Source organism: Populus alba, chromosome 8, assembly GCF_005239225.2.
Source record: "Populus alba chromosome 8, ASM523922v2, whole genome shotgun sequence".
NCBI lineage: Eukaryota > Viridiplantae > Streptophyta > Magnoliopsida > Malpighiales > Salicaceae > Populus > Populus alba.
Window position 1 is genome coordinate 736,142 of NC_133291.1, and position 27,783 is coordinate 763,924.

At 37.6% G+C, this 27,783-nt stretch overlaps 6 protein-coding genes and 1 pseudogene across 9 annotated transcripts; 2 read left to right on the top strand and 5 right to left on the bottom strand.

The window, feature by feature from the left end:
* Window positions 1-1,012: 1,012 nt before the first annotated feature.
* On the bottom strand, window positions 1,013-4,670 carry LOC118045154 (uncharacterized). Of its 4 annotated transcripts, XM_035053706.2 has the most exons (9): window positions 4,545-4,670; window positions 4,162-4,406; window positions 3,886-4,067; window positions 3,100-3,402; window positions 2,604-2,663; window positions 2,223-2,520; window positions 1,955-2,136; window positions 1,370-1,873; window positions 1,013-1,278 (listed from the first exon to the last, which is right to left on the bottom strand). In XM_035053706.2, exons 5-8 carry the CDS (start codon window positions 2,650-2,652, stop codon window positions 1,386-1,388), a joined length of 1,017 nt encoding a protein of 338 aa, XP_034909597.1. In that variant the 5' UTR covers window positions 2,653-2,663; window positions 3,100-3,402; window positions 3,886-4,067; window positions 4,162-4,406; window positions 4,545-4,670; the 3' UTR covers window positions 1,013-1,278; window positions 1,370-1,385. The 4 variants fall into 4 exon arrangements, with proteins under 4 accessions (XP_034909597.1, XP_073267159.1, XP_034909595.1 ...); XM_073411058.1 differs by lacking the exon at window positions 2,604-2,663; XM_035053704.2 differs by having other exon boundaries at window positions 2,604-3,402.
* A 1,883-nt stretch (window positions 4,671-6,553) lies between these two features.
* Window positions 6,554-8,782, bottom strand: LOC118045162 (transcription factor SRM1). Its single transcript, XM_035053718.2, has 2 exons — window positions 8,144-8,782; window positions 6,554-7,596 (listed from the first exon to the last, which is right to left on the bottom strand). The coding sequence occupies exons 1-2, from the start codon at window positions 8,533-8,535 to the stop codon at window positions 7,323-7,325; spliced, it is 666 nt and encodes a 221-aa protein (XP_034909609.1). The 5' UTR covers window positions 8,536-8,782; the 3' UTR covers window positions 6,554-7,322.
* Window positions 8,783-9,004: 222 nt separating this feature from the next.
* On the bottom strand, window positions 9,005-12,747 carry LOC118045152 (germin-like protein 9-3; annotated as a pseudogene).
* On the top strand, window positions 11,793-12,389 carry LOC118045142 (germin-like protein 9-3). Its single transcript, XM_035053696.1, has one exon. The coding sequence runs from the start codon at window positions 11,793-11,795 to the stop codon at window positions 12,387-12,389; it is 597 nt and encodes a 198-aa protein (XP_034909587.1).
* A 149-nt stretch (window positions 12,748-12,896) lies between the features above and the next one.
* Window positions 12,897-14,439, bottom strand: LOC118045153 (uncharacterized). Its single transcript, XM_035053703.2, has 3 exons — window positions 14,234-14,439; window positions 13,724-13,807; window positions 12,897-13,140 (listed from the first exon to the last, which is right to left on the bottom strand). Exons 1-3 carry the CDS (start codon window positions 14,378-14,380, stop codon window positions 13,114-13,116), a joined length of 258 nt encoding a protein of 85 aa, XP_034909594.1. The 5' UTR covers window positions 14,381-14,439; the 3' UTR covers window positions 12,897-13,113.
* A 1,741-nt stretch (window positions 14,440-16,180) lies between these two features.
* Window positions 16,181-18,112, bottom strand: LOC118045151 (PAN domain-containing protein At5g03700). The gene has a single exon (XM_035053702.2). It carries the CDS (start codon window positions 17,959-17,961, stop codon window positions 16,498-16,500), a length of 1,464 nt encoding a protein of 487 aa, XP_034909593.1. The 5' UTR covers window positions 17,962-18,112; the 3' UTR covers window positions 16,181-16,497.
* A 5,414-nt stretch (window positions 18,113-23,526) lies between these two features.
* Window positions 23,527-27,580, top strand: LOC118045194 (cationic amino acid transporter 6, chloroplastic). The gene is made up of 5 exons (XM_035053762.2): window positions 23,527-24,258; window positions 24,346-24,565; window positions 24,662-25,010; window positions 25,118-25,352; window positions 26,676-27,580. The coding sequence occupies exons 1-5, from the start codon at window positions 23,877-23,879 to the stop codon at window positions 27,245-27,247; spliced, it is 1,758 nt and encodes a 585-aa protein (XP_034909653.1). The 5' UTR covers window positions 23,527-23,876; the 3' UTR covers window positions 27,248-27,580.
* The last annotated feature ends 203 nt before the right edge of the window (window positions 27,581-27,783 follow it).

The following is a 27,783-nucleotide window of genomic DNA, read 5'->3' on the forward strand; positions in this document are numbered from 1 at the left end:
CTTCCAAGTTCCACCCCTTAAAAATCCAAATGCTGGTGCCTCCAACAAAAAATTAGCCCACTTTTTATTTATTTTTATTTTTTTGTGATGTATTACAGCTTTTAAAAGGATTTAATAGGAGGGAAAATCGAGAGAGATAAGAAAAGTGTGAACTTTTACGAGTTATTGACTAGTCAAAGCGTAAATTGAAATCTTTTGGTTACTATAGGAGTAACACTGAAACAACTTAACCTATAAGGATATAATTAAGATATATTAAAATATATAGGGACTAAAGTAAATTTTACCGTTTACTTAGTAAGATACAATCCATCCTAAACGTGACGTTTTCCCTTCATTGGGAGTTGGGTTTGTAAGGATTCCTGATTAGAAGGCAACAACCAGTCCATTAAAAGTTAAAACCACACAGCGTCATACTCTTGAACTTGAACTCCAATTTCTTTTTCTGAAGACAGAGAGAAGATACTTTTAATGGGTTTTGTCTTTCTACAATTTTGAGCACTCGTTTCTCAAATTAAGAACCGCCAAGTTAACATTTTCTTCTTCTTTTTCCAAGATAGGTTTTCCTTGTTTTGCTTTTATTCTCCTTATATCGTCTCAGTTAACTTGAAGTCAATGATCTTGATTGATTCTGAAATTGATTTTGTTTAAAGTTCATTTCTTTTTTCATGTATTTTCATTGTCGGTTTTTTTTTTTTTTTTTTTTTTTTAACTTTGAAGCAAATATTTTGATGGTTTGTGGATTGTTGTTTAAAGATCACTTCTTTTTCACACATGCGTGCTCCTACATGGTTTTCTGCTATTCAAATTTGATGTTGGAAGCGAATTGGTAGCTTCCATTGGAAGTTTTTCACTTGGATATTAAGTTTTGATGGTGGGTTCTTGCATGTTGGAAGGAGGACAGACTGCGGTCCTAAGCGACAAGTTGCTGAATCTGATGATGTTACACGCAAACCACCATTGGTTTCGTGGCCGCATTCTGTATCGTGCCATTGTTCTCAACAATTGGAAGTTCACCATCAAAAGGCATTTGATCCTTCCAAATCACCTCACTAGAGTTCAAAACACATGCTAAAGACTTAAACCTATGAATGTCACTGTACACTCACAGGCATTCATTATTCACCAAACAATGGATACCAGATCAAAAGGTTCTCCATACAAAAATACAAGTCTGTATATGTATAGTAAAAGATATGACAAGTCTGTATATGTATAGTAAAAGATATGACAAGTCTGTCTTTGTCCTGATCAATTAGAAATCTCGTCTTCCAGATTCTGCAATCGAAACAAAAAAAAAAAATTAATTTAGAAGAGGAATCAATAGTGTCAAACAAAATATACAATTCAATCTTCTTAATACCCTAACCTTATCCTGCACATCATCAGCATCTTCCAAATCTGGCATGATGCATGTCATCATCAGCATCTTCCAGCTCTGGCATGTCATCATCAGCATTTTCCAACCCTGGCATGTCATCATCTGCTGCTTGGTGGTCATCACCAATCCGTATCGGGACTCTGTCATCATTCTCTGCCTCTGAAGATGAAACATCAGCCCATATTGGCCATGTGAGAATCTCTTTAGTCGATGGCCTCTCTTCGGGAGAAAATGCAACCAATTGTAAGATGTAATCTTCATATTTGGATATGCTCTCAGGCAACACTCTCATTTCTCGCAGATTGTTAATGGCATGGGCCCGCTCAGACATCGTGGTGAAGCTCCCGAGCAACTCCAAAAACAGGATACCAAGACTATATATGTCCACTTTTTGGTCGATGGGAGCCCCCTTTTCTGCTTCTGGAGCAAGATAAGACTTTGTGCCGGAACTTCCAGATTTAATAGCAGTAGCAGAATTGCCCAATAGTTTGGCTGCAAACAAAAGTTTTTTGGTTAAAAGGTAACAATGAATCTAAACCTAAAAATTTATTAACTTGAAAAGGAAACCTATACCTAAGCCGAAGTCAGCCACCTTGATCACCTTGTTAGCGTCAATGAAGATGTTTTTCCTTGACAGATCCCCATGGATTATTTTCTTCCCATATATGTGGTCCAGACCTTTCACCATCCCTTGAAAGTACTTCAGAGCTGTACCCTCAGTTATGGTTGATTGCTCCAGTAGATTGTCAAGATTCCTATGGAAAAGTAAGCTTGTTAGAATAAAAAACAACCACGGTTCTAAAACAAAATTTAACGGTTTAAGTATTAAAAATTCATTTACTGATGACAATGCTCCATCTGTATGAAAAGCATAGCATCCAAACTCTTAGAAGAAGCACCATCATCATCTCCTTCTTTATCATCATCTTCATCTTCATCAGAAGACTGTACCACTATCCATTCAATCCACGCATTGAAGTATCTAACCACGTTGCTGTGGTTACATTTAGCTAAGGCTTTCACTTCTCTTAAAACCTTATCTTGATCATAATGTCTATTAAATTTTACTATTTTCACTGCATATGCTTGTCCATCCAACTTATGCATGCATGAAAAAACTGTTTCATATGCTCCTTTTCCTGAAATATTTAATGAAATAAATCCAATGAAATTTAACAAAAAAAAAAGTATTATTGAAAATAAAAGTGAAAAAAATACCAACCAATGCCTTTGATTTTATAAAATTCTTTATGAAATCTGGTTGCTTCCATTTTGAAGGATGCTGCATGAAACACCAGCAGAATCATAGAGATAAAGACACTGTACTACTAATGATTTTTCTAGTGATTAATACAAGAAAACTAATTCTCTTATCAGTACAAGAAAAGATAAAATAATACATGGAATGAAACAGTGAGAATGCTAATATTGTTTGGCAAGCTCAGTATCGTATTTATTGACGAAATTATGCAGATATTCTACTAATTGATTAGTTTTTATTTCTGATGAAAATTTAAAAAACATACAAACAAGTCATGGTTCTATTTATCATTATCGAACAAACAAGGAACTAGCAGATCTTAACAATATATTAAATATAAAAAGAAACTATCATCCTGTCCTAATTAATTTGTCTTTTTCTTCGGGTGTTAAGGCATTGAAAGCAGGCATTTTATTTTTTCCAGTAATTAAATGAAGAATTTAACAGAAAGACTTACCTTTAGTGCAATGCACGTGGCTTTGTCTCCGAATAAAAGGACACGTGGGGTAGTGGACTCCTTTTTATAGACAAGATTCACCTGGCACTTCTTTTTTGTTTTCGATGTGGGATGGTCTTACAATGCAAGGGACACTTACATAAGCAATGCATGGCCTGCTATCTGGCTCTGCAGTGGCATCCTTCGCTCCGCCCGGAGCAACCCATGATGGAGCAGCTGTCTTTGTTATGCACCGAGGTAATGTCAAATGCTCATGCTCATTTCCTCTCTTTCTTCACCGAATTCTGGCGTGGGAAGGAAGTGCTAGGAAATGAAGGAAAATTAGAAAACTTGCATCCTAGAAGGGAAAAGGATCTACTGCAATAGCCAATAATTATACTGAAAACATCTCTTATAAAACGATTAACAGAAGAAAGAAGAGCAAGAGGGAGAGAAGGAAATGAAATAGCCATACTGTTCCCTTCATGTAAAAAATTATTGGATGAAGGTTAAAAAATATAGTGCGGAAGATAACGGATGGAGGTTAAAAAATTACACAAACCAGAGTTATCCAAAATTAGAAGAAAAAAAAACAAAATAATTCGTGAATGTATAAGTAATTCGTCGTTAGGTTGGAAAAGAAATGAATGCAGTGAGACAAAGGGAGATTTAAATTATTTTCGATCCATTAATAAATATTCAAGCCTGGATTTATTGTTTTCCTACCAAAAAAATTCGTGGCATTGTCGAGGTACAGGAAGAGAAGACGGTAGCGGACTGCTTTTTATAGAGAGGAATGGCAGTTACCATTTGTTTTCGATGTGGGATTGGTGTACACTGGGGACACTTGCCAGCGCTTTCTGGCTGCAGTGCTATGCGCGATGAGTGATGAAGCCCTTTTCATAGGATGTACTTCTGGGCTTGGCAAGCTAACTTTTCTGGTAATGCCCACTTTTCTTGAGATGCTTCTCCAGTCACCTTCACCGAATCTACTCAATTCAATAAAAAGAACCTGTTACAATGCAAGTTGCAGATGCTAGAAGATGACAGTTTAAACATTTAATGGGTATGATGAAAACATACAACATTCTTTATGAAAGAGGGACCCGGCAAGATTCATTCATCTCCCTCGCAATCCACAATTCTCTCCTGGAGTAGAGCTCTCTGGGTTTCCTCTGTCCCAGAAGAAGAAGAAGAAGAAGAAGAAGAAGAAGATCTATCTTTCCTTCCAAGTAGGCACTCTGTGCGAAAAATCATCTCTACAGCACGCTAACAATACCTTCAAATCTCATGCGTCTAGGAATGTTCGGATGAAGAACAATTGCATCCTAGAAGGGGAAAAAAACTTTCGCAGCAGTCAATACTAGAACTAGCATGATTAAAAAGAAGAAATAGAGAGGAGAGAAAAGGAAATGAAATAGCCATACTGTTCCCTTCATGTAAAGATTGGTTATCTAGAATTATACCCTGTTCATTATGCCATGAATCTTTCCACGTGAAGTGTCTCCTCTGGGTTTTCGCCGTTACCTAATCCCCACCTCTTGAAAAGATAATGATAGCTTATTTTTTGCAAAATTAGGGTTTTGATTTTATCTTCCAAAACGGTTTTAGAAAACTAGACATGCCACAGACCCATCTCCAATTATCGGGCCCTTGTTTTGATTAACGTTTGGGCTAGTTGGTTGGGCTCAGATCAATTTTTTTGGCATTATCCCTGAAGATCACTGTTATATATATTCAAATGGAGAGTTCTATAATGTAAACTTGTTTTCGAAACTAAAAAAAAAAATCATTAAAACCACATACCGTTGTGATTTTATATTCTGTGAAGCACGATTTTTTCAATCCAATAATTACCTAATCAATCTTCTTTTTATGGTACTTCGTTAATTATATAAACAGTGAAGTATCTAAAAATATTATTTTTAATTATAATTTTATGTCGCGGTTGAGTTGGGTAGCGTGCAGGACAAACTTAAAATTACAGGTACTAATATTGAAAGAACAAATATTTTTTGCATTGTTACAGAAAAATAATATAGCAAAGTTGGGTGCGTGTAAATTTATTGAAAAATGACTTATTGTAAATTTACAATAAGTAAAATAAACTAATTTACAATAAGTCATCTTAAGTGAGGTATTGTTTTCCACGTTGATTTTTAGTTTCTTTAATTATATCGATAATTTATAAAATTATTTATTTTTACAAGCCGGTTTGTATAATCGATTAATTCTGCTGTTTTTGCCATGTTAGGGAATATTATTTTTTAATAAAATTGTGCTTTTTGTTTTGTGATTTTCAGTACGCTTTTGTTTTCAATCATGGATGAAAAACCTATTCTACATCTCTGAAATAAGATTTCGTCTTCTGATCTCAAATGTTATAATTTTGGTTTTTTTTCTGGCAAAGAGGAGGACTTGTTACGGTTTTAATTATTTTTGAAGAGAATGGATTCCCAAAGCGCATCTGATAAGTCAGAAACGGTATGTGGCTAATTTCTTTTCTTTTCCTTTTTTTTTTTTTCCCTTTGCTTGTCAAATTGATTAAGTGCGTGTGAAAAAGACAGAGGAGGATTGATGGCTGCTTCTTTAGATGGAAAAGCAAGAGCAAGAACTGCAGCTGTGCAAGTTTTCTTCGTTCAAATTTACCAGATGATGTGCTGGTTGAAATCTTCTGTCGAGTTACTGATCGCAAGCATCTCATTAGACTTAAAAGTATTTGCAAATCTTGGAACAATCTGATCATTGATGCTTGTGTTCCAAAAATCTCAACTTCCTCCCTTGTGCCATTACTCCAGCAGTTGCACCAGAACCACATGAATTTGTCAAGTCCTATTCTTCGCTGTTGCCTTTTGAACCTGCCCGGGGTGAGTTCCTTGATTGTTGCAACGGTTTGCTTTTGTTTGTTGAGGGTTGCACTCTGCAGTACTATGTATGCAATCCCGCGACAAAACACTGTGTAGCGATTCCCAGAGATTCTATGCTCGAGAACATAATTTTTGCGGCTCTGGCTTTTGATCCTTCCTCATCACCTCACTACAGAGTTGTTTGCTTTGATTATTCAGAATCCAGGCCCCCTGTAAGATTGCAAGTGTTCTCATCCGAGACTGGCAACTGGACTGGGCATGAAACACCTTTTGGATATTCAAATAAGAAGTGTAAAGTGGTCAAGCATTGTATTTACTTGGATGGAGCGCTGTACTGTATATCTACCTCAAAACACATCATCTGTTTTGATCTTAACAGAGGGAATTCCCGTGCCATTGAGCTTCCGGAGAAGGAGAGACTTGATCCTAATGGCTTTGGATGCGTTGGGCAGTGGAGGGGCCATTTATGCTATTCTGATCTTGTTGGAACTGCATTTAACTTTTGGTTGCTTGAGGATCGTTGCAAGAATGACAGATGGACTCTGGTTCACAATATCGATGTTGATTATTTGGGAAAGCTCTGGCTTCAGCGGGATAGTATGATTGCTATTGGCAGATTTGGTAAAATCTCATCTTTCAGGCCCTTCGCCTTGCATCCAACCTCTGATGTTATTTTCTTTGGGACACCGGGTGTTATGGCCAGTTATCATCTTGAAGACAAGAGGTTGAAATTGATTTATAGAACAAAGAAAGACAGGCTAATACTCATGGGGCAGCTCATGGTCTTTCCATACACCCCATGCCTGGTGAATTTGAAAGACTTCGGTGGTTAAACGGATTGCAGTTTGAGCCGGCCAGAAGTAGCCAGCCTACTTTGTTTGTCTGATATTTTTCTGAAACTTCGGTTTCGGTTTCTTTTAATACCTTTATGCTATTGATGGAACGTTATCATCTACGGATATGATAAGCAAAATAATCAATACAATTCTAGCTGTAGAAGTTTTGGTTATTCGGTTAATTTTTGGCTATCTGACCCTGCAGTGGCGGAGTGATGCTCCACAATCACAGTAGAGGGCATCAAACAAAGATTGAAGCAAACTCATTCAGCTGGACAATTGGACATCAAACAAAGATCGAAGCCACACAATTAGAAATTAAGAAAAGAATTACTATTGAAAAATTTAACAACTCTAAGTCTCTGTTCATACAGTCTCTTCCATGGTCTCCGCATAGAGCTAAAATCAACACCAACGGACAGTACCGACTAATACCCTACAAATGTAAAAGTTCGATACAATGAAACGCACCGAGTATAATGATGTTGCAAATTACAAAATACAACTATCTTTACAAGGGGAATCTAAAGTCTTGATAACCCTATACCGGTGCCCCACCTCGATCAGTTGGAGGACCAGGCTGAGCAATCCAATTATCTTCAGATGACGGGGCAACTGTCTTGGTATCCACGGCGGTAATGTCAAGAGTGCTCGCCCTTCTCCTCCCTCGCCTCTCATTATTCGCAGAATTCTGTCGCAGGAAGTAGTTCTGAGCATGACTAGTTACTTGAACGGGTGTTTTGGTAATGACTACATTTATTGAGATGCTTCTCCAGTCACCTCTACCAAACCTTCTCAATCCAGTCAAAAACCTCCTGTTTCAATGCTAGCAGAGAGTCATTTACCAGAATGCAAAGATCTGAAGACATCAGTTTAAACATTTAATACACAGAATGGAGACATAACATTCTACAATCTCAAGTATATCAAAGAGGGAGGCAACAACATCCATTCATCTCAATTCTCTCCTGGAGTAGAGCTCTCCGGGGTCCCCTCGGAAGGAGATCTCCTGGAGAAATTCGTTTCTCTGATCTTTCCTACACCATTGTAACAATACCCTTAAAATCTTATTTTTCTATAAAAATCCCAACAAACATTTACAGTCCATATAATTAAATACGAAGAAAAATGGCATCTTTCTGGGAAAAATTTAGAAAGAAAGAAAAATTGCATCTTTCTAGGAAAAAAAATCCAACCGCAGGTCACAACAGCCAATGCCAGTAACAAATACTCAAATTACGATATTGTGTTCAAAATCCACAAAAATCTGCAGAAATTGTTGGGGACAAAGATTCAAGATTCTTAAATTTCAGGGAAAAAAAATTATAAACAAAGATTATAAATTTATTTACTCCAACTTACTCATGTTCTTCCTCTGTCCAAGGGTTGCCTTTCCTTCCCTCGGCTTCTTGTTTTGCTTTACCACCACAAGAAATCTGACCCGACGGCGCTGCAGCCGCCACCATGCCGCCGGAGTCCCAACTCACAGCTTCTTCATCTTTATAACTTGGCAATTCAATACAGTCCGAATCAATCTCATAGACATCCTTTATTAGAATCTCGTAGCGGTCTTTAACTTCCCACGCCGATTGTCCCACGTAAGCTCCGATTCTTTGCCACCGATCCCGGAATTCCTCGGGAAAGTTCACCAGAGCCGCTTCAAAAATCTTGTCCTCCTCGCGAGTCCACAGAGCGGAGGAATGATGAGGGGACTGGGTGAAACGCCGAGTTGGAGGGTTAGTGTATTGATGCATTATGGTTCTTGAAAGTTTACGGAGAGCTTTTTAATGGGGTTTGGCGGGAGAAACTGAGAAGATGATAGTTGGTTGGGACTTGGGAGTGTTACTAAGGATTTTGGACTTTGCAACAGTGAAAGTTTTGTTGAATTGAGTTATAATTGTCTAGTTCAATTTAATGGTAGCTAGATATTTTGCATATAAATTAAGGAGCAGAATAATATTAATTATACAACTATAATAATTAAATTTATCATGCACGTAAATAACGTAAATAAATATTAAACTAGAAGCACAAACTATTTAACAAATTCGAAAACAATTATCTCTACTATAATAAAACTAAAAACTTAAATTCATATCTTGAACTAGAATCTAAATCAGGTTCAATTTAAATTAGAAAATATATTAATCAAGATAAACTTGATTCATCTAGTTAAATTTTATATTAAAAAGTTTTTTTTAAAAAAAATAAAAATAACTTCTTTTAATAAAAAAAATATTAATTCGAATTAACTAGAGACACCTGTTTAATCTTATAGTTTTCTCGGATAACACTATGATCCAAAGTTGTGTCTCAACCTGTCCGGAAACTATCATCCAAAGTTGTGTCTGGATAATTGAAATCTTGTAATTGCATGTTTAAGTAGCCTTAGTTTGCATGATAGAACTGAGTAGAGGAAACAAATCTTGACAACTTCATAAATCACAGCTGGCCATCAAGCCTGCAACGAACAGTGTTCATGCATGACAAAAAATGTTCAAGGGCACAACTATAAGTGCCTGATTCAGTGGAATTACTCAGCACAGAAAGCACAAATCACCCATTCCATCACATATTCAATTTGTTGGAAGGATATGTATACTACTATCCAGAAGATCAAAGCAGGTCTCGCCATGAAGGCATGACATGATCCTAGTCTTGCTACTGTAGCTACATTTAGCTTTAGTTACTTCTTCTTTCTACCTGATCTTTACCATTTCTTCATTCGATTGTTTTCTGCAGAGAAAGAATGAATGTTGTGGTAATAAAACGTTTGCAGTCTGGTTCTTGTAGAATTCTTTTGGCTAAACTTTTCAACTTGAATCCTACTTTATCTGGACCTGCAAAGCGACCATTTCGCATGTCCTTAAGATCAGTTAGACACCAGAAAAATCAATATAAAACAGTCCTAGTTTTTGTGAAATAAAAGTTAATCAATGATATGCAAACGACAAAGGAATTTAAGTATGGTCTGCCTATGAAAAAAGGCATGGCTGAACCCTTGAAATGGATCACAAAAATTAAAAATCAATAAAAAAGAAACAAAGAGAAATGATGATGCTGTTATATAAGGCTCAATGCTGCAGCAGTCTGGTACTTCGGTGAACATACTGCACATTATGTGCTTTTCACTTGAAGCTGAGACACCTGATACTTCATATCTTCATTTGTCATTTAGAAGAAGTGAGAAGGCATATGTTCAGTGAACTCTTTTCTGACAAAGAAGAATGAAGGGTACGTTTAGGTTTATCAATGAATACCATAGACTTCCTCGTGCTCCATCTTCGAACAAAATTAAACCGACAAGTGCTTCGGGTTTTCCGAGGGGAAAGTTACTAACGAAGCAACAGATTGATAATGTGAGAGAATTTCAGAGTCAGCGTGCGACTGGCAAACTGTATAAACTTTGCTACACTGTTATTTATCATCATTTGCTCATGAGTTAGAAACAAAATGAAGAAATACACCAAATGAAAATAAAATCACCACAAAATCCTTCATTGAGCCGTGATAAACACTTATTCACTTCATAAATAAGATGGAAAAAACTGGGAACGTTATGTTAGAGCTGCATCTCAGGCCTTGGGTGCCAAACCTGCCTTGAGTTTTTCTATGGTAGCAACATCAGTCTTGAAAGCCTTAGCCAAAATCCCACTATCAATGCCAGTTGTGAATAAAGTGCTCGGAATCGACCCGGTTCCAGAACTTGCACTACCAAAGGCAGACACTGCTGCAGCCAGATTGTTAGGATCATTATTATACTGGCAGTGAACAAGTCCCTTTGAAAACACAAACATGTCCCCAGATTCAAGTATCTTAGTAAAAAGCTTGTTAGTTGTGTCAACAAAGCCCACTTCAAGGCAACCATCAACAAGAAACAGCAGCTCAGCTGATCGAGGTTGTGTGTGAGGAGGGTTCAGTGTACCGGATGGATATTGTAAAACTGCATAAGAAACACAGTCCATTGAGAGCTGGAAATTCTGCCATTCTTACTTTTGAGGCGGTGAAAGCTGTTGGTGGTTTAGCCCCAACAAGAGACCTTAAGCTGGTAAAAGTGAACAACTTGCCATCAACTTTGGTAACATTTGGCGACACTACAAAATCAGAGATTATATCTGCATGCATCTCCGAATATTGATATTTGATAGCAGGAAAAGGTCAGCACTAATATCAAGAAGAAACCTTGGTTACTGTTTGAAGCCATTAAAAGATCTTTAATGATCCTACAACAACCTGCTATGCCTTTTTGCATTTAAGAAGAAGGTTCCCGTTTATACTACTAATTAGCCCTTCAGTAACTACTTTTGCAGGCCTTGGCAAGCTGGAGTTCCTTGGCATTGTCGATTTATATTTTCTTTCACAGCTAATCCACACGAATACAGAAAATGCCAAAAATTCTAATCGTCATCAAGGCTTCTTATCTCTTCTGTTTACTGCATTTGAGGCTATATACATTGAACTGTTTAATGGCTTTCGAACTGTTTAAAAGATCAAATGATCAGACTATATAGTTTTGGTTGCACAAGGCAGACCAATAAATACAGAATTTCAATATATATATATATTAAAACCCTCTGGACTAAGGTCGGAAGTTGGGGCTCGTAGCAAAGATTTTAACTTATTATCCCAACTTACTGAAAATATTTTGCCTCCTTCAACCAAGCTGTAAAGATGCCCTGCTTCAGTATATACCCACTATGAATTGAGCCTGAAAGAGAAATTTAAAGACCCTTTTCGATAAGGTCTTCGGGTACACAGCCTGCTTGGAAAATCTCAGAAGAGTCCAATTCCCATCTAGCTGGCGAGTGCTATTATAGAGGAATGCGATTGATTTCTTCGTTGAAAACATGGAAGTAACATAGAAATGTCAGCACTTTCTAGCAAGCAGGAGGTTTTTCAGCCTCCAAGAAGCTATAAAAGCATTGCTAGACTATGATCCAGACAACCAAATCCAATCAGCACAAAACTTGAAAGCTCAATATTCAACTGTTGAGCTTACAGCTTATCGATCATGGCCATGAATTCACTCAAACCTATTTCCTTGGTCACTGCCAAGACTGCCTTAGCAAGTGATCCTGATATCCTTTCGGATTTCATTGCACCAACTAACACAAGTGTTGATGGAAAGTTGTTCACTTTCACAGGAATGCGTGGGGTTCTTACTAAATTTCCTCAAAACTTCACTTTAACAAAAGCAACCATGAATGAGTTCCCAGCTCTCAACGGGAAGAGCGTGTCATATGCTGTGCTTCAATACCCTGCCGATGGTCTGAACCCACCTCACACCCACCCTCGCGCTGCTGAACTCTTGTTCCTTGTGTATGGTAGCCTTGAAGTTGGATTTGTTGACACCAAAAATGTGCTTTACACCCATAACCTCCAAGTTGGAGATGTGTTTATTTTTCCAAAGGGTCTTGTGTACTATCAATACAACCCAACCCAGAAATCAGCAATTGCGATTTCTTCTTTTGGTAGTGCAAATACTGGAACAGTTTCTGTGCCTTTGTCTGTCTTTTCAACTGGAATCGATGATCGTATTCTTGCCAAGGCATTCAAGACTGATTTATATACCATTCAGAAGATCAAGTCTGGCTTTGGCAAGCCCTAAACTGAAGGCTAGCTAGCTACTTCCTGCCTCGAAAAATATGCTAGTACCTCAAATTGTTGCTGGCTATCTCAAATAACATGGCATCATCATGTATTTTCATCCTTTCTAGTGATTTTCCTCTTGTACTCCAAGCTATCAATAATGTTCTCGTGGCTCAGAGTCATGTAATCTTTGTTTGTTCATCATTGTCATAAATTTCACTGACTTGAACCCTTCAGTCAAGACTACTGATATTTCAAGCAGCACGTTGCTGTAGTTGAATCCCTTTGGATTTAGATGCTTTTCGTGATCTTCAAAGGAAGATTTGAACCAAATTCGTCAAAAAGTGACCACTTGTGATCAGAAATGAAGTAGCAAAACACCCATCCAGTCAAAGACCTCTTTTCTACTTTCAGACAACAAATTAGTAGCAGGTAGGTCAGCTGGTTTTAGGTCAAGCATCAACAATTGCCGCATGAACTCAATTGTATGATGGGAAATCGTTCAGAGCATCAACAAAAGTAAAGATAAAACGAACTACGAACCCATATCGGTCAAAATTAGGAAAGGAAAACTTCCATCAGGTACAGAACCAGGTAGACGAGCATGGCTATGTTTATGACTGACCGTGCAAGAGTTTTCAAAAGACAAGTCTGTACAAACACCAAATCTCAATACGAGTCACATTTATTTCAGAAGATTATTGCCACAGCAACATTACAGCCTCTGGTGCAGATAACCCCCATCAGGATTTCTGGCTCCCTTCAGCTTTCTGCAAAAAAGGACACAATTGAGGTAGATGAAACTTAATTTTCAAAGACAAACTGCAATAACCAAAAGAAGAGGAAATCAGGTAGAAATCTGCGTCAAGCGTAACAATCACCAAATCCGCAGTTTACACCACATCAAGATATCAATGTCACGCCACCAACCATCTCCTCATATAGTATGATACTAGAATGCATAAACTCAATCCATGTAACCAAAACTGCAGTTTTCACTACATCAAGATATCGATGTCGCACCACCGACCATTTCCTAGTGTAGTATGTTACTAGAATGCATAAACATAATCTATATAACCCAGTATCGATTACTTGAACGACATGCATTTAAAATCATTCAGGTAGTCATTACATTAAACATCAAAGTTGGTGAAAGTAGGGAGTATTGATTTTGAAACACGATAGAAAACCAAGTCACCATCTTCTCATAATTAACCCATCACCCCGACGCATTCCATTAACAACAATGCAACCCTATATCATGCTTAACCAAAAGTAAAACATGACGGAGAAAATGTTGTTACAGGAGCAATGTGACAGCTTTACTTCCATAATGAGGAGCAAAATTACCTTGTCACTACCCTGATTCTCATTCTCTGTCTTCTCTTTCTCCTGCTTTAGCTTCAGTTTCTCCGACCTTTCCTTCTCCATTTTCTACCGCAAAAAAAAAATATATCATACTACAATTATCAATCATCAAGCTCAGTTTGAGGGAACATTTTTCATTAACTGAAGCAAAACCAAATCTAACTCGTGTAATTCATTTATTTTTCCCTTTACTCTATCATCTTCCTGCACTTTATCAGCTGGAGGCGGAAAACAATCAATGGAAAAATTGTAGATAAATCAAGAAACAATAAACTTAACTCATAATACACTGATTTTCTCTATTGCTTTCACTGTATCTTTCATTTTCCTGGAGTTTATAAGGGGAACCAAACAGGAGCTAAAATAAAACGACAAAACATTTTTCAAGCTCGATCGATCGCCAAAAGCAATGGTTTCCTACTCTTTCTCAGCAACCAAACAGAACCGGTAGAACCGTTAAGAAGAGGAAGAGAGAAGCGAGGAGGGGGAAACCTTAATATAGACGTTCTCAGCAGCGCGTTCCTCTTCGCTCAGAACTCGGCCCCTGTCATCACTGAAGTAACGAGTAGCTCCACGAGCCGGCTCCATCGAGCGAGTAGCAGTTAAGCTAAGTCGGCTCAGTGCGGATCTCGATGCCATTTTTCTAGGTTGACTTCTGCTTTCTTAACACGACAAGTAAACAAGGAACTCTCTCGCTTCCTTTAAACCCCTAGAAGGCGGCTATAACTAGGACCTTCTGCATGACGGCTGACATGTCGTCTGGTAGACAAAGCCCAAGGATAGGTGATATGGGCCACGATAGAGCGTGGATTTAGGCCAACCTTCCCACCGAACCCATCTCGAAAGATAGCTTACATGGGCTCCAATTGCTGGTGCCTTGTTTTGATTAGGGCTTGGGCTAGTAATTAGCTCTCTGTCCACTCACTGTTTCAACTTAGATGAATTATCTTTTTATTATTATTATTATTATTATTATTATTTAATATAAAATGAATTGTCATGGTAAGATGGACATCTAGAAGCATGCTTAGTATAGGACATAGGTCGACGGCTAAGATTGAGATTGGTTCAACAACTAGTGGAAATCTACCTACAAGAATAAGAGACCGTTCAACAAAGCAGCCAATATTGTTGACAAAAGAGAGGGAAAAGGCACACGTGACAATCCAACACATAAAATATATGTACAAATATAGGTATGGAACTAGAAAAGTACTTTATATTATTTTGATAAGTTTAATTTAATAAATTACTCTAGATTTTTCAAATCGACTAAAAATCTACGTGAAAACAGGGTATGATAGCCATGAAAACACTCTTTTTTATATATATATATTCTGGACACGGAAGAACTATATATTACATGGAAGAATTGGAATTTTATATCAAAACACCATGTATGTATGTATGGATGGTATCATTTGAAACCAAAGCCTCAATCACAAGTTGAAGGAAAAAAGAGAGAATGTTGTGGCTTCTGCGTGGGCGTTTGGTAATGAGGTTACGTCTGCGTTTTAAACAAAACGCAGATGCAACCCGTTTGGTAAATATAAAAAGCAACTTACTATTCATGGGTCCCACACTGTTTTTTCGTTCAAAACGCTGGGTAAAGAAAAGCAGACGAATCCTGCTTCCTACGCACTTCATGCAAATTAGCATGAACAGTGGATAGTCATGCTCCACTGTTCATGCTAATTAATCCGTTCTCCTATTTGTTCAGAAAAGAAAACGAAAGATCACTCTTCTAAATATTTTTTATTATGGTTAAAAGGAACAGTGTAGCATGCTACACTGTTCCGGTCCGACCAGTTTTGGCCAGACCGGTCCCAGGATCAAAATACATTGAACCATGTCCGACTCAGTAAAATAAAAAATAAAAATTATGTTTTTTTTTTATTTTTTAATTGTGTTTTATTCAAAAAACTAGTGTTTAACATTATTCAATGACACTATATAAATTAGACAAAGATCGCTTGATGACGTAACATTTGCAGAATTTAATTGTAATTTCAATTTTTTTCCTGATTATATTTTACCTGATATTATTACGTGCTTAAAAAAAAAAAACTATAGTCCTTGTCAAATGTATTTTATACATAGTGGAATTGTAGATAGTTTAATGGAATAATAAAAAATATTTTATATAAAATATTATTTATTTCATAATGTAATAACAATAGTTAAATCTATAATATTTAAATTAAAAACCATCAATATTAATAATAATTTTTTAAAATTATTTTATAACCTTAATTTCAAAAGCATTATTAACCAAACACATTAAACAACTTTTTGCTCAACCTCAATTTTAACCACAGTTTTAACCAAACACCTATTTTTTCAAACCAACCTCAATTAAAAGTACTTTTTATAAAACAATTTTTTTCAAACCACAATCACAACAGCTACCGCAATATCAAACACACCCTGCGTGTCGAGTTAAAAAAAAACATGATCAATAAATAAGAAGGTTGAGAGTGGCGACGATTAGGGGCTAGGATTGTCGAAGCCCTTTGACATAGCAACATGCTCGAAGCATCCTAGACTTTCTCTCCCTCATAAATATCTTGTCGGGTCCCAAAAGCAAAATAAGTTGACCGGTAAAAACTTCTGGGGTATCCAACCTGGCAATGACCGACCCCACTTGTTAATTTAACTCAAAGTCAAACCCCACTGGCCTCTGACAAGAAGGTCATCCCTTACGTCACTGCCGCTACTAAAACATCTCTTTTTTTTTTTTTTTTTGTACGTTGCTACTAAAACATTTCGATAGACTTGAAACTAGCTGACCCGAGATTTTTATACGGGCCGGATGATACCTCAGTCTTCTCCTCCAAGACCCGTTTAGGCCCTCTTCTCCTCCTATTCCAGATCTTATAACCTCCATACCCAAGCACAACTCCGGTCAGAACCACAATAACCGCCCCAAGAACCCGAATACCCACTTTCATTTTCTTATGCCAACTACTTTTGGTTCGCACCTTGAAATACCCGACTTTACTCTCATCACCCACACCCACCAGTGTTTGGATCGGGTAACTCAAAGGGTAACAAAACCGGGTTGCGTTGTTGTAAACTGCACCCCAGCAGCTGCAGTTCCTCTGACAAGATAGCTCACATTCCTCCACAGACGATGATGTTGTGTCCGACTCCATCAACTCCTTAAACGGTAACTCCACCCCTTTCCTTCTCAGAACCCAGAAATCATCACTTCCAGTGCAAAAATCGCCGGACTGATCATCCCCATCAATGCACTGAAATGACGCGGTGTCCACCTGGGTCCGGTTATCCAAACAGGAGCAGCCCGACCCGGGTCTGCACAAACCGTAGGGACCGCAGGGACTGGGCAACTCACACGTTTCAGTGATAGCCTGGTAGTCCAAGACCCAGTCGGTTTGAGCCCAGTAATAGCCTTTGAGGTTCCCGTCCGGTTCTAACTGGACCATCAGGAATCTGTCAATAGGTCGATGAAAGCTGTTGAAAGGTTGAATATCTACCGGGGTTTTTCCAATTTGGTACATGCCCAAAAACCCATCGGATTCGAGTCGGGCATGGATCGGACCTTGTCCTTGAACAACTTCTGCTTTAGCTTCCAAGGCTTTGTGTTTCCAGTACATTTGTTGCGTTTTCCCATCTTTGAACCCTGCGTACAGGGCCATGAAGTCATCTCCTAAGCGCATGGAGTAAAGCCCATTGGAGGAAACGAGAGACATGTTAGAAGTGAAATTCTGGTTCTCGACGAGGGTACTTGTGGGAAAATCGAAACTTTGCCAGAGTACAACTTGTTTTTGTAGTATTTGTAGGTTTGAGGAGTTGAGGAGGACAACTTTGTCACCTTGTTGGGACGTTCCTGTGGACCAAAATGACCTCTTTTGTGGATCAGATATCACAAGACTACCATTGAAGAAGAGCTGGGTCTCGTCTGACCAACGAAACGAGCTTGTTGGGTTGGCCTGCCAGAGTGGCCGGAGGGAAGGGAGGTGGATGACTGTGAGGGCGAGTTGAGTTTGGTTGACTCGGAGGAAACCTAGAGAAAAGGTGCTTGTTGAGTCATTCAAGAGAGACTGAAAGGATGAGACTGATGAACTTGGGTTGGCTTTGAAGCCAACGAGAAGCTCTTGAGCTGTGGCCGAAGTGCACGTGTAGAGAATACTTGAAATTAGGAAGAGAAGCTGAGTGGCTAGTGATCGGGTTGCTGAGATTACTGGTTTCTTTTCCATTTTGACCTGTGAGATGAGAAGGGAAGGGAGAGGTAGTGGAAAGATAAGAGTGTTGTGGAAGAAGACATGCAAAGAATATATAATGATTTCTTGTTTTGGAAATGGGTGTCCATGCACCAAATTATTATGATTTTAAAATTGGATGCTGTGGATCTTTGATTATGAAAAAAACAATTGCTGGCTACGACTATATATATATATATATATATATATATATATATATATATATATATATATATATCTCGCAAGTGGAATAGTTAGGATCCGTTTGGTACGGTAGAGCTGCCAAATTTAAGTAGTTGTTTGTGGGCAGTATGTGCTGGTTTACGTCTTTTAAAAAAGTTTCATATTAACTCATGTATTAGTGGGTTAAATTAAGTCTAAGTGTTTTTCTTAAAAAAGCATTATTTCAGGGTTCTTTTTCTAATCCTTGATTTTAACCTAGCCAAGTTTTGTGATTTAAAATAATATTTTTTTATTTGGTTGAATTAATTAAGTGATGTAAAAATATAATTTTTTAAAAAAATATTTCGGTATGATACCAGATTTAACTCATTATGTTTTTATTTTTTAATTATATTATACTTTAAACCATCTTGAAAAATTACCGTATTAGTATTATATACATAAATTATTTGTAAATAATATTATAGATGTTTAGAGGATCATGGGCTTTTTATTATTATTATTTTAAAAGTTGTTAATGCATGTTAGATCATGATTGTTGGATGTAAATTTATTAAATATTAAACTTAAATTATTTAAAATATTTTTTATACGAGCGTGATCCAATATGGTACATATTATTAAATGCGGAAAGATGTTTTATGCTAAATGGTGCTTGAAATTTCAAAAAGTTCTATCTAACATTATGGCTTTTGATTTCTAAAGTTTACAGAGTCATTTACTTTGTGTTTGGAGAAAAACAGCATAAAATGATTAAAGAAGAGAGACCTCCTTCACTTGATGTGACATGAACTAATAAAAACAAAAGACTTCACTTGTTCCTTTGATTTTATATCTCCAACTCTCTCTCTCTCTCTCTCTCTCTCTCTCTATATATATATATATATATATATATATATATATTATAATATTTCTAACGCCTAAAGTAAGATCTTAATTTAAACTTTAAAGTGGGTTTCGTGACATTGATTTGATAGGTAGCGGATATGAACGCATCTTGTATTTTTTTAAAACTAATTTACATTACTATTGCGAGAGGTTTCTTTATCTATTGTTGCAATTCTTTAGACAAGGAACCAGGAAACCACTACATTGAGATTTGAATATTTTAATGAAGCTGTCATTCGTTACGTCGATATAGTTGTTAAACTTGGTTTCAATATTCATAAATAACTTTCGAAACTTGGACATGATCCTCGCTTAAATCAAGTTTCTGGATAAAAAATTAATTAGATGAACCTTGGTGTAGTTGTGATTATTTTTTTTTAAATATTTTTAATATTGAAATATATTAAAATAATTTATTTTTTTAAAAAAATATTTTTAAAATTAGTGTATTAAAACATATAAAAATAATAATTTTTTTAAAAAAATACAGGTGTCACCGCGTTTTCGAATCAAGTTTTTGGATAAAAAATTAATAAGATATTAGTTTTATAAAACCCAGCTGACCTTTTAAGAATTTAATTGATTGATCCATGCATACAAAATCAGGTTAAAAAGAAAAGGAATTAAACCTTTACAATTTATTAAAAACAATTTACTTGATTTAATCTAATATATAATTTGTGGTTGATTTAAAGACCTCACAAGTTAGATTACTTTTCAGATAAATCTTCAAGTTGGGTTCGGCATAACAATTATCAATATTAATAAATTATGAAATCGATAAAGCTTGAATAAAAAGTCTCCACAGCAAAATAGTGTTTTTCTTTTTTTTGCACTGAAAATTTTCAACTCGAGTGCCATGGAATTCATGGCCAAAACCGAGTCAAACCTCGAAAGAATTAACAATTAGGTCGTAGATGGCTCTGAAAATATGGCTCATTTGCTATTTCATCCAACCATCCCAAATCGCCCTAATACATCTCTCATTTGCTCATGGTGGTCGAATATTGGGGTTAGCAATGGTGACAGCATGATGCTCTTCTTCCATTACATTTATCTGTTTTAAACTCACCAAATATTCAAAAGAGATCTATCTAAATAAAATATGTCTAAGAAACCCTAAAAGAAGCAAAAGGCCAATTAAACATCAAGGAGCATGGACCCGAGCAAGTATTCCAAACCCAACGCCCATATGAGGCTGGACATGCACCCCAGCCTTTTAATTCATGAGCTTCGGTCATCATGCTCAAATTCAATGTGTTTAGATCCAGGCTTGGTTGGATCCAAGCAGTAGAGTTGGAATCATTTTTAACATTAAAAAAGTTCGATATCTTACTCAAACCCAATATTTTCTTTAAAATTTTTATAAGATTTCACGTGAGTTTCTTGATATTTTACTCTGATTCTATACGTATCGTTTTGAGTATATTACAACTCATCTTTTTTTCCTACAAAGTTACCGATTTAAACATTGCAAAGTCCCTATATCCATCGAATATAACCTTTTAGAATGATGAGTTATCTTGGTTTAACAAACACCATTTATTTCTTGTTATTAACAACCCAAGCTTTTTATATAAGTCATCAAATACTCTAATCAAAGAGCATAAATTATATTATTTGTATTAAGAGATTAATTAAATGTCAAATACATCAGATTTATTTCTATGCATTAAGGTACTCGTAAAGAAATCCACTAAGCTGAGCACTAGTCAGAAAAACGACATGCATGCATGAGAGATTGTATTTCCAGACTCGAGAAAGATGACGAAAAAACATGGTATCAAATCAGGCCATGGAAGCAACTATTCTAAGTCAATAAAGCATTGTGTGATGTGTATTTCGCATCAGAACAAGCTTAATGCATTCAGTTCACTCAAAGGACGGCAATGAAATAAAAATCTATGTCGAGGTAGTTATAAAAGTTTCAATCAGATTGTTACTTCTTTTATTATTATCATAAATAAAACCATGTTTGTTTTTACGTAAAGGATAAATTTTTGTATCGAGGTATTGTCTGGATTATTGTAGAATAACTCCACTGTAAATATAAAACCACAACGGTAGGTCCATTTCGATAGAGATGCAGCCGGTGGGTCATCAGAAATGCTTTTCCAGTGGACCTCTCTCTGGATCGGTTGGATTATACTGGGCCAAGCCGTCTCTTCCCAGGGGAACGGAAACCACAAAAGCACGAGACGTGGGCCGGATGGCTATGATTTTAGAGGTTGCAATTTAAACCAGGAAAAACGAAGTTCGAGCCTATGGTGCTGTCGAAACATCAAAATATTTAATGGAAGCAAACCGTGTAACAATCATGCAAACCAAATGGGCTGGCTTAAACGGCAGCGGAGAGGGATAGGGCTTGAACGAAGTCATGGGGCCCTAGTTCTACTGCTGCTGAGGGTGATACTGCTGCTGAGGGTGATGGTTAAGGAGCATGGTCATTAAATGCATTGAATTTCATCATCGTTTTATGGAAAAGAAAGACACAAGTGATTGATCTCTCCGAGGTAGAAAATAATAAAAAAATTCATGAAACATGTTTGAAACGCAATTCTAAACAGTCCGCCTTCAAATAGCTACGTCATATGGTATCTGCCAACCGAATCAGGTTAGTCTTGCTACTCTTGATGATGGCAGACAATGCATGGGCTAAAATAATTTGTTATGGAATATGTTTCTTCGAAGAAAACACCCGAGTTTATTTTATTCAGTGGATGCATACCTCGTGGTACCGAGAACCAGCACCGAGCTCTTTGGGCAGCACAATATAAAATAATTTTGGGTACCGAACATCACGTGTCCCTACCATAATCTAAGAGATGTTTTGTATACCTTCCATTGCCGAATTAATAATGATCTTTAATAACATTATAGTCGGAAAGAGGACCATGCATGTGGAGTTTGACCGAGCCACCATCGCACAATGAGGCATAATTATAATGGTTTTGACAACGTTAATGAACTAGCCTTTGGAAGTAAGAAATGGTTTGAATTCCAATTTCAAGCAGGAGAGGGAGGGTGGTCGACGTGGATACAAACAGGAGCAACGGGGACCTAGAGAAAAAAACTATCTATGGCGATTTTGTGGGAACCAGCCGTGGACCCAAATCTTAGACAACTCGAAGGTCTGTTTGGATGGTCATGGATGGACTGATAAGATCGTGCCCGTGCTAGAGCCATGGCTTCGGTGCAGGCCCCCCCTCCTTGCCCTGACAAAGGCTGCACGGAGGATTGCAGATGATTTTATCCGTTTTGGGAGAGACGGTGCGCACTGATTAACCACTTGTGCACATGATAGATATGAAACTTTTGCGTCAGCTTTTTTTTTTTTTACATTAAAATTATTTTTAGCTATTGCTTTCACGTTTTGGATGTTTAAGGTGGTTTCTATTTCTGTTTCTATATGCTTTTTAAAATTGTTTTTAGTTTTTAAAAACATTAAATTTATTTATTTCATAATTTTAATATTCTAATGTTAAAAATATATAAAATATTTTAAAAAATATCTTACATGAAGTACCCTCTTGGTGGCTCGTATTCATGTCCATGCCAGCCAGCAGGTCGCCTATCTTCTTTTTCCTGCCTTAAATCAATGCTTATCTTCCGAAGATTTGCCTTTCCATCTCCTACACGTGTCGTTGTGGGTTCTAAAGCTTGGTGCAAAGTGACTTGCCTTCTACAGAGCCACGTGCCTTGTAGTACACGAGCAGTCAAGAACCCGTCGGCACCACCATCTGGCTGGCTGACCCCGTTCTGGTTCAACTGTGACGTCTTGCGATTCCTCTGCCAAGCTGGTGTCGTCCTCATGTTTCCTTCCCGGTCCGTTTCAACTGGCTCGGGAGGTTACAATCAAAACTCAAATGTCAGGACTGAAATCCACCATGAACACTTATGGTGCAGATTTCCAGTAGAAAAGTGATAGCATGGAATAACTCTCGATTCTTATTCGTGCTTTTTGCTTTTGTGATTTCTTTGAGTTGGTGGCTCAAATAAATAGTTTGCTTGTTTTTATATCATTGTATTAGATTGAGATTTTAAAGAATTATATAAAACAGTATTTTCATTTCTAAATCCAACAGCATGCATGTAAATCTTATATTTTTTATTTCAAAATTACAAATAAATGTATTTTTATATCCTTATCTTCTTCAGAAACATCTTTAATCGAGATTTATAATACGGAATGACGTTTTTTTCCTAGAAAAGGAGATTTCATGGCTTGCACATCAGCAGTACCTTAAATTAGCTGGGAAGATTTATTAGAGTTTGTCGTTTTATGGGTTTCAGTCATGTCTTTCCACAAAAAGTGTCATTAATGTATTAAACAGAGGAAAAGCTAGTGCAGTCCTCCTGGACGTCTCTGGCCAAGATCATGGATATCAGTCCCGACTGGTATGAAAATTCCATCCAAACCTGATTTTCATGAGCATCACTGAATGGGTTTTCTAAATAATCTATTTTACCTCATGAAAATGATAAACAGAGTATAGGTATTATCAAGATTTAATCAAAATAAATACGTTAAACACCCTTGTTTTCTCAACCTTTACTTATCAATGTTCATGCATACACACGTTACCAAATCAATCCAAACCAACTGGACAGTGGATATATATACCACAGAACAAAGCAAGGGAAATTGATTGACATAAGGGAGTTACTGAGCTGGAAAGAAAAAAAAAAAACAGAGAGAAAAGCTTGAAGCCCTTTTATTCACCGTCCATTGGCAGTCACTCTCACCCCTTTATAACTCCACTCCTCTCCCCTTCTCCTTGCACGAACGCGGTAGCTAGAGAAAGAGATACAAAATAGCACTAAAAGAAGAATTTCTACCAATGGAGAGCCATGGCTCCTCTTTCTCTGGCTTGGACTCTTATTTTCGAGCCCTGGCACAGACCCCAGCCCGTCTAGCCAGGCGAGCTTGTTCAGTCTCAACATCGCATGAAGAAATGAGCCAGGTCAAAGCAAGGTCTGGTTCTGTCATGCAAAGAACTCTTCGTTGGTACGACCTTGTTGGGTTTGGCATCGGTGGTATGGTTGGTGCTGGTGTTTTCGTCATCACTGGTCATGCCAGCCGTCTCCGCGCTGGCCCTTCAGTTATTATCTCCTATGCCATTGCTGGTCTCTGTGCTCTGCTCTCTTCCTTCTGTTACACCGAGTTTGCCGTTGACATGCCCGTCGCCGGCGGGGCTTTCAGTTATCTCCGTGTCACTTTCGGTCCGCTACAACCACTAATGTATTGTAAATGAGTTGTTGCTCTGCCAGCATAAATACTCACGGGGTTTTTCTTCTTTTCCTGAACAGGTGAATTTGCTGCGTTCTTAACCGGTGCAAATCTTTTAATGGATTATGTCATGTCAAACGCTGCTGTTGCTAGGGGCTTCACTGCTTATCTAGGCTCAGCAATCGGCATCTCTACATCAAAATGGAGACTTGTCATCCACGGACTCCCCGATGGCTTCAATGAAATTGACACTTTCGCCGTTCTTGTTGTCTTAGCCATTACTCTCATCATCTGCTACAGGTACCGTTATTGTTTGTTCTTTTAATGCTCAGCGTATTCTCATCAGACCAGCTAATTACGCGTACTAAATTTGATTGGCTTGTTCTTGTTTTGTAGCACAAGAGAGAGTTCATTGGTGAACATGTTGTTAACAATTCTACACATTTTGTTCATTGGATTTGTGATACTGATGGGATTTTGGAAAGGAGATTGGAAAAACTTCACACAGCCTGCAAACCCAAACAACCCATCTGGGTTTTTCCCATTTGGAGCTCCTGGTGTGTTCAATGGAGCAGCCATGGTGTATTTGAGTTATATTGGATATGATGCTGTTTCTACTCTAGCTGAAGAAGTCCATAACCCTGTTAAGGATATCCCCATCGGAGTTTCAGGCTCTGTTATAATTGTCACCATTCTTTATTGCCTCATGGCTGCTTCAATGTCCATGCTCCTCCCTTATGATATGGTAATTACTAATCAATCAATCAGAACGATAACTAATTTAATGCTACTACAAATTAATTATAAGTAACTGAAATGTTCTTGTAATCGGGTGTGGTGGCCACCATGTAGATAGATGCGGACGCACCATTCTCAGCAGCATTCAGAGGGGAATCAGATGGCTGGCAATGGGTTTCTAATGTGATAGGGATGGGGGCCAGCTTTGGGATTCTTACATCATTATTAGTTGCAATGCTGGGACAAGCTAGATACCTGTGTGTGATCGGACGGTCCAATGTTGTCCCTGCTTGGTTTGCTAAGGTCCACCCAAAGACATCAACGCCTGTTAATGCTTCCGCATTTCTTGGTACGTGTTTTTATCTTCTTGTTGCTTGTTTTCATTGGAAATTTTCCTGTTCTTGTGAAGAAATGATACAGCTCTTTGCCATAGCTTTTACTGGGCTCGATGTTGTTTTTTATTTTTATTTTTTCTCTTCTTTTGGTGCTCACGACAAAAAAAATCGGTGTGTTTTCAGTTTGGTTTTTGTAACGAGATAATCTTAAAACCACAATTATACGTATAATTAAGATATTAGATTTGATTAATCATTAAACTGATTGAATAAATGTTTGAATAAAACAAAGCTATTTCCGAATCAGCTTGATGACCTCCACCCTATTTCGGGACGCTTTTTCGGGTTATGACACTGCGTTCGTGGCATTATCTTTGGTGCTTTGTAGTTTGTCCTCGAAGATAAGCTGCTGGGGGCTCGGGACCTACTTGAACCGTTTCGGTTTTGCCGGTGGTGGTGCATTTATGTTTTGATTAATGTTGTATCCCTAATCACTGGTAGATATATGGACCATTAATTAGCAGTAGCCGTTTTGCCTTGTTGTTGTGACTAGGATACAGCCATGCATGTCTCTACAGAAATGCTTAGATTTGACATTATCTGGTTGTTTAACAGTGTGTGTGAGCCTGGACAAATATTTTTCCCGGAAAATTATCGAGGCTGAGTGCATCCAAGAGCATCCCTTATAGGAAAACTTTACAAGGAACTTGCCCTTCGTCTAATGGTGTTTTAGAGACTCCTAGTTGTACCTCAGTACTAGCCAAATTGGCATGCCTCTGCTTTGTAGAAAGTGAAGAGGATGCGTGAGCATGCTATTAGGGTCTCCAAATGGGTCTGTCTTGGTTCTTTCGGTACCGCGTCGTCCTTTCTGTTTGCATTACTTAGTTAATTACAAGTTCTGGAAGTAGGATTTGTTGTTTAATTAAGAAATACTAAAAGTCTTCTTGGAGACTACAAATCTTTTCTAAAGAGCGGTGAATCATATTTATATATACAGATTAGGCAGGATTTAGCACGCGTCTCTGAAAAGAAGTGGATGGATTGAAGAGAGCACATGCCGCGCATTCACATAGATACGGGCTAGATCTCAGCAGCATTTTTTTTTTTATGTATACTCGATAGCCAAGACATCACCTAATCACCAATCCATCCCCTGTTTTCCAAACAATTAGTAATTGCATGTATTTATTTTTCCTAAAAATAAACACCAGAGATAGATATGGATAGTTAATCTTGGGTTTGGTACATGTTTTTATCAATTCTTTTTAATATATAAATTGACTTGTAAATTGAATGCCCTGTGTAATCTTAATCACGTGGCATGATTTCTCTTTCAGGAATCTTCACTGCAGCAATTGCGCTGTTCACTGATTTGAATGTCCTCCTCAACCTTGTATCAATAGGCACGCTATTTGTCTTCTACATGGTGGCCAATGCTTTGGTTTACAGACGTTACGTCGCGATAGGGACGACTAATCCATGGCCGACATTATCCTTCCTGTGTTCATTTTCCTTCACCTCTGTTCTATTCACTCTCATATGGCATTTCATGGCTAATGGAAAGGGAAAAGCCTTTATGCTCGGTGCTTGCGCGGTGATAGCGATTGCAATAATACAGCTCTTGCATTGCATTGTGCCACAGGCAAGAAAGCCTGAATTTTGGGGTGTTCCGTTGATGCCATGGATACCATGTGCATCCATCTTCTTGAACATATTCCTGTTGGGGTCTCTTGATGGTCCATCCTACGTGCGGTTCGTCTTCTTCTCAGCTCTCGCTGTGCTTGTATATGTGCTCTACAGTGTCCACGCTAGCTTTGATGCTCAAGGGGGAGGCTCTATCGGTCAAAAGAATGGCGAGATTACGAGGGAATCAGACCATGGTGAGGACCATGATTCTTTCAAAGTGTAGAAATCTCTCCTCTCTCTCTACCTTTTTTCTTGGTGATGACTACTACTTTTTGAGCGATTGATGGATAAGAACAAGGGAGGGCATAGGATAGAATAAAGAATTGTGCAATTTTGCTGGAGTCGCTACCTTGTATAGCTGGTAAATGGGAGTAGGAAAAGAAGTCAATCCCCTCGTGCTCTCTCAACTAAAATCCAAGTATTATTGTTGAATAAAAGGGATTTTGACATTGAATAAAAAGTGGGATTTTGTAGAAAATATACTTGGATGATCTCGATGGATTGATTGATTGATTCAAAGAAATGGGTCTCGAGAGCAAAGTGTATGTGATGTCAATTTGAAAAGGGCAAGATGCTTTGATGATTTGATGATTATTGACGTTGATTGGCTAATTAATTACAAATTGACAATTACCGAAACACTTCTTTCACTCGAATATTCACTTGAATAAGTGGTTGGCAAATATAATGGTTCAAAGTTGGAACCACGCTGTCTATGGTTGCTCGAAAAGGACAATTTCCCCATGTCCCATCACTCCT

Bases quoted from the DNA above. Each gene is read 5' to 3' on its own strand.
- LOC118045154 (XM_035053704.2), bottom strand. From the start codon at position 2,688: ATGATTCTGCTGGTGTTTCATGCAGCATCCTTCAAAATGGAAGCAACC. The intron at 2,521-2,603 runs GTTGGTATTTTT...TAAATATTTCAG, and splicing joins TTATAAAATCAAAGGCATTG to GAAAAGGAGCATATGAAACA. The intron at 1,874-1,954 runs GTATAGGTTTCC...TTTTGTTTGCAG, and splicing joins GGTGGCTGACTTCGGCTTAG to CCAAACTATTGGGCAATTCT.
- LOC118045162 (XM_035053718.2), bottom strand. From the start codon at position 8,535: ATGCATCAATACACTAACCCTCCAACTCGGCGTTTCACCCAGTCCCCT. The intron at 7,597-8,143 runs GTAAGTTGGAGT...GCATTGAAACAG, and splicing joins TGGACAGAGGAAGAACATGA to GAGGTTTTTGACTGGATTGA.
- LOC118045142 (XM_035053696.1), top strand. From the start codon at position 11,793: ATGGCCATGAATTCACTCAAACCTATTTCCTTGGTCACTGCCAAGACT.
- LOC118045153 (XM_035053703.2), bottom strand. From the start codon at position 14,380: ATGGCATCGAGATCCGCACTGAGCCGACTTAGCTTAACTGCTACTCGC. The intron at 13,808-14,233 runs GTTTCCCCCTCC...TTTTTGCGGTAG, and splicing joins CTGAGAACGTCTATATTAAG to AAAATGGAGAAGGAAAGGTC. The intron at 13,141-13,723 runs GTAATTTTGCTC...CCTTTTTTGCAG, and splicing joins AGAATCAGGGTAGTGACAAG to AAAGCTGAAGGGAGCCAGAA.
- LOC118045151 (XM_035053702.2), bottom strand. From the start codon at position 17,961: ATGGAAAAGAAACCAGTAATCTCAGCAACCCGATCACTAGCCACTCAG.
- LOC118045194 (XM_035053762.2), top strand. From the start codon at position 23,877: ATGGAGAGCCATGGCTCCTCTTTCTCTGGCTTGGACTCTTATTTTCGA. The intron at 24,259-24,345 runs GTCCGCTACAAC...TTTCCTGAACAG, and splicing joins TTATCTCCGTGTCACTTTCG to GTGAATTTGCTGCGTTCTTA. The intron at 25,353-26,675 runs GTACGTGTTTTT...TTTCTCTTTCAG, and splicing joins TAATGCTTCCGCATTTCTTG to GAATCTTCACTGCAGCAATT.